Source organism: Adiantum capillus-veneris, chromosome 16 (assembly GCF_014529385.1).
Source record: "Adiantum capillus-veneris isolate H3 chromosome 16, ASM1452938v2, whole genome shotgun sequence".
NCBI classification, from domain to species: domain Eukaryota; kingdom Viridiplantae; phylum Streptophyta; class Polypodiopsida; order Polypodiales; family Pteridaceae; genus Adiantum; species Adiantum capillus-veneris.
In genome coordinates this window covers 115052511-115057026 of record NC_140946.1, presented here as the reverse complement: position 1 = coordinate 115057026, position 4516 = coordinate 115052511, and the positions used below count along the sequence as shown (strand labels likewise).

General features: G+C 48.2%; 1 protein-coding gene across 1 annotated transcript; it reads right to left on the bottom strand.

Moving 5' to 3' along the window:
* Positions 1-493: 493 nt before the first annotated feature.
* Positions 494-2827, bottom strand: LOC147439693 (7-deoxyloganetin glucosyltransferase-like). Its single transcript, XM_086485513.1, has 2 exons — positions 2210-2827; positions 494-1573 (listed from the first exon to the last, which is right to left on the bottom strand). The coding sequence occupies exons 1-2, from the start codon at positions 2790-2792 to the stop codon at positions 618-620; spliced, it is 1539 nt and encodes a 512-aa protein (XP_086341639.1). The 5' UTR covers positions 2793-2827; the 3' UTR covers positions 494-617.
* Between the last annotated feature and the right edge of the window lie 1689 nt (positions 2828-4516).

Here is a 4516-nt window from a genome sequence, read left to right as displayed (position 1 = left end):
ACATTTCAATCTAATGTAGAGCACAGTGAAACATGGGATTGGAATGTGCATATGGTGATTTGAAAGACCCAAAAACCTAAAACTATGGTAACTTGTTGTTAATGAAACGGCATGCGTTTCACTTGATGAGCAAAACATTTCAAGGCCAAAAACGTCTCACATGTTCTGACCAGCGTGTCATGGTGAACATGCTCCTACTAGGCATTTAGTTGCCTATCAATCATGTTACAATCAAAGGCAAAGTGATTCTCCATTCTACAAGGTGGAGATGAAGGATTTAGGGCTATCATGTTGACATGACAAACTGCCTTCACAAATATATTCTTCATTTGTACCTTTTCTAGGCCATTTATGGTGCTAGAGTATAATGGGTGTGAATGGTTTGAGGGGGCACTTTGTTAAGTTCTTCACTAAGGCTTGTTTTAGAAAGCAAGAAAGTCACACCTGGGACTCCGTTGGGCCTTGCTGATGTGCAGAATATACTAACAAGGACCAAAAGAACACTACCCCACATATTTCATTCCAAAGAACTAGAAAGACAAACCGCAACGTAAGGCTGATTGAAACCCAGCTTGATTCCTTCTTTTGAGAGCCACACTTCCTGCCATCACTTTGCTTTAAGCTTCAAAAAGAACCACATCCTGAGCTTTAGTCAAGGCTTGGATGAAGCTCTTGAAATTTGCAGCACTTGAACCAGGATCTGAGCTCTGTACCGCACGCCTTGCGTCCTCACTCAGCTGGAGAGCATTCTGACGAATCTTGGCATCTGTCATAACTGCTCGAACCTTGCTCTCCACTACAGAGTGAGTGAGCAACTCCTCTCCATGCTTCTTAAGGGCCAATCCATTCCCCCATTGCTCTTCTATACATCGACAATTCAACATCTGATCATCAAAATACGGGTATCCCAATAGAGGCTTCCCTTGAACAACCCCTTCCAAGACAGAATTCCAGCCTGCATGTGTGAAGAAAGCACCTACAGCGGGATGCGCCAGCACATGCAGCTGGGGCGCCCACTCAATGATCATCATATGTCCTGCAGTGCGCTCTTTAAAGCCAGGAGGAAGCGCTGAGTGTCCGCTTCTGTCTCCGGTGCCAGGGCGAAGGACCCACAACACCAGCACACAGCTTGCCTCAAGCCCCAAGGCAAGCTCCTTCACTTCACCCTCAGAGAGCTCAGTTATGCTACCAAAAGAGACATAGAGCACCGACCCTGCCTCCTGCTTGTCTAGCCACTGCAGACAATCATAGTCCTCTGCCCAAAATCCTGGTGCCATATTAAGAGAGTTCCTGCTTGGTTTCATTCCAAAAAAATACTCTTCTGGAAGAACCGGTCCTATGGTGTAGAATCTGCATCCCGGTTCGTGCTGCCTCAAAACCTCCACTGCTTCACCCTCCATCTCATTGAAGGTGTTGAATAGCACACACATGGCTTCCTGTGCGCGTTCAAGGGGAGCTACACAATCTTTGAACATGAAATCCGATGGATCATTGCACTGAATAAAGCCTGGCAGATCTTTCTTACGCAGTGGAGGCACTCCTCCAATGTCGGAGATGAGCTGATCTTCAGAGCCTATTATCAATGAGAACTTATCAAGACACATAAAGAAAAGAAGCACGAGTATGTATCCACAAAGGAATAGGAACGTTCATGGCAGATATTGCTATGCCAGAGAGGACCTAACTGATATGACATGGGGGCACAACTTCCTGGGAGGTCACCGGCCATCCCAGTCCTATTCTTGCACTTGCACGCGTTTAATGCTATGTCAGAGAGGCCTTCGCTGATATGGCATGGGGGCACAACTACATGGGCGGTCAGCCATCGTAGTAGTCTTCCTACACAAGCGAGCTTAACTGCGAGGTTCTACAAATTGGTCTAGCCATCTAGACCCCAAAACCTTTAGGTGTTAGGGACCTCCGGTCTAGCCAATTTATGCAAGGCTTAAAACTAGGCACCACCTCTAATCCAGAAATTGGGCTACCCCAGCACTAACTCCTTTATTGTCTGTGTCATTTGTCTACTAACATCTCTCTCTCTCTCTCTCTCTCTCTCTCTCTCTCTCTCTCTCTCTCTCTCTCACACACACACACACACACACACACACACACACACACACACAACATGTGCATCAAGACTTCCTTTCAAGCTATATGACACCACAGATAGGAGGAAAAAAATACCTCAAGGCGATAGGATCAAACGCACCTGAAGGCAGTGTGATAAAGCCTCTTGCAACAGCTTGATAGACTGCATAGGTTGCCACAGACTGGGTCCAAAAGGAAACTCTTGGAATGCCAAACTTGTTGGCCGCATCTTGCGAGTGAAGAACAAAGGTGTCAGAGATGATGCAGGTGGGGGGAGGATGGAGCTCATGGAGGAGCTGCTCAAAAGCAGATCTGCTGCGAAGGATGCCTCTGCAAAGCTCTGGGACATCACTGGTGGGAGTGTCAGCAGGGATGCCGTCAGGGATGCACACAAACTTGATGTCCAGCTTTGCATATGGAAGAAGGCCAGCATTTCCGTGCCCCGTTTCCTGCTCCTGTTGTCTGTGGATGGAGCCCATGATGCGAGAATGAGTGTATTGCAGATTGACGAAGGTGATTGAGAAGCCTTGGGAGGCCAGTCTCTTAGCCAAATGCAAAAGAGGGTTTATATGGCCCTGCCCCGGCCAGGGCATCACCACAGCATGCGCTTTGCATCCCCCCCCGTGCGACATAGTCGCAAACGTCTCACGCAACCGGCCAGCGTCAGAACAAAGTCCCTGCTCAGGCTGCTCTGTCGCATACATGCTATGCTGCTCACCATTTGCTTCTTTAAGCTTCAAGAGACCAATGGTAAAATGAGCACACGTCACTTAAACTATTTGACACGTCACTCAGTCTTCCAAAGAGCATAGGGTAAAGGCGCCAATTACGGGACACGCCCCTTTTCAAGACCTATCCTTACCCCGATACGAACGACACTTGGTACACCAGGGAACGACGTACAAGTCGGTATGGGAAAGTGGTTATCTCAAACGCTCACAGAGCGTTGTGGTCCGTCAAATCGTGAGATCAAGCCCTCTCGTTGATTTGTACTTGTTTTGCCCCCAAGTGTGTCTGCCTTTCGGCTCTCTGTTTTGTTGAACTGAATGTCGAAATTGTGTCGCGCAAGTGATGAGATCTCCATCGTACGATGACGTGCTTCTTTTGCGTGATGCCTACCTCATGAGCTCCCAAATGAGCTACTCCATGCCTCGAACGGCAAAGCATAGACTTTGATTGAGCCGGCCCGATCTGAGTGTCCTTAATATGGGACATTTACCCTAGGGGGGATTCAGATTGCTTGGAACTCGCAGCTATGCAGGGCAGCAGGGGCGTTTCAAAATCGTGGCAGCACCCAGAGAATTCCGGACATGTGAGGAGCACTCTAAGGGTGCATTCAGACTCCACGCGCCCAAGAAACCATTGCTTCGCTTCGCTTCACACTGCTATCACTTCAGAAAACTTCAACAAGCTGCACCTTTTTTATCAACGAACAGCGAGCTCCACCATAGTTACCTAATTGGTATGCGACGAGCGGGCAGAAGGGCTCACATCTTCTCCGCATTTTGTGTTGAAAAGTGGATGGACATGGTTGATTTTCGGAGGGGGAAGGCTACCTGTCTTTGCGGTGGGTCCAAAAACTGACTGAACTATTCTCAACGAGTGAAATGATGCCACATGCAAAACATGCCCTCACCCAAGTTGTTCGTCCAGACACTTTGAACCAAGCCTAAGACGAGTGAAGAGTCCGTGCACTTTTCAGCATAAAACCCGCTCAACACTTCAATCTCAGCCCTTGCATGGTTGCAACTATCAAAACAGCGTGGCAGTGAGCCAAGCCATTGTTCTGTATCCGCTGGCACACGTGATAATGTGAATGACAAAGAGTAGGAAAACGATGGCGGGGACGGAAGAGACTACATGCAGTCTAAACGTACCCATACATTCCAAGGCATCTAGAGACAAACGGAGGCACTGCCTTTCATGAATCACTACGTGTGTGTGTGTGTGTGTGTGTGTGTGTGTGTGTGTGTGTGTGTGTGTGTGTGTGTGGAGAGAGAAAGAGAGAGAGGGGAGGGGGGGGCAAGGGGGCACATGCAAGCCCATAGTTCGGTGAGGGAATCTTGCAACGGTCGACCATTTCTTCCCGTACACATGCAGCTCAACAATTTAGTTCGCAAGTCTAAGGTGACTGCTAAGGCTGCAAAGAGTCCTTTTCAGGCATCAGGCAATGCCAACAAACACTGGTACTACCGTAGATTGCACACACATTGTCAAGATTGGCCGTACATCGCCCAATGAGAGAGCTCTCCTTGGCTATTGGATTGGTCGATAGGTTGTGCACCAGTGTAGATAGTGGGAATCAGCCTTATATAGGCACTTGTACCAGTGCACACTCTGTCAAAACCCAATACAGACACCTATAAATATGTAAGGGTCTTCTCCTAACCCTTACGCAAGGCCAACATGTCTAAGCCACCGACTTAAA

Coding starts and splice junctions, on each gene's coding strand:
- LOC147439693 (XM_086485513.1), bottom strand. CDS start 2,792: ATGTATGCGACAGAGCAGCCTGAGCAGGGACTTTGTTCTGACGCTGGC. Junction 1,574..2,209: donor CTTTATCACACTGCCTTCAG/GTGCGTTTGATC, acceptor CATTGATAATAG/GCTCTGAAGATCAGCTCATC.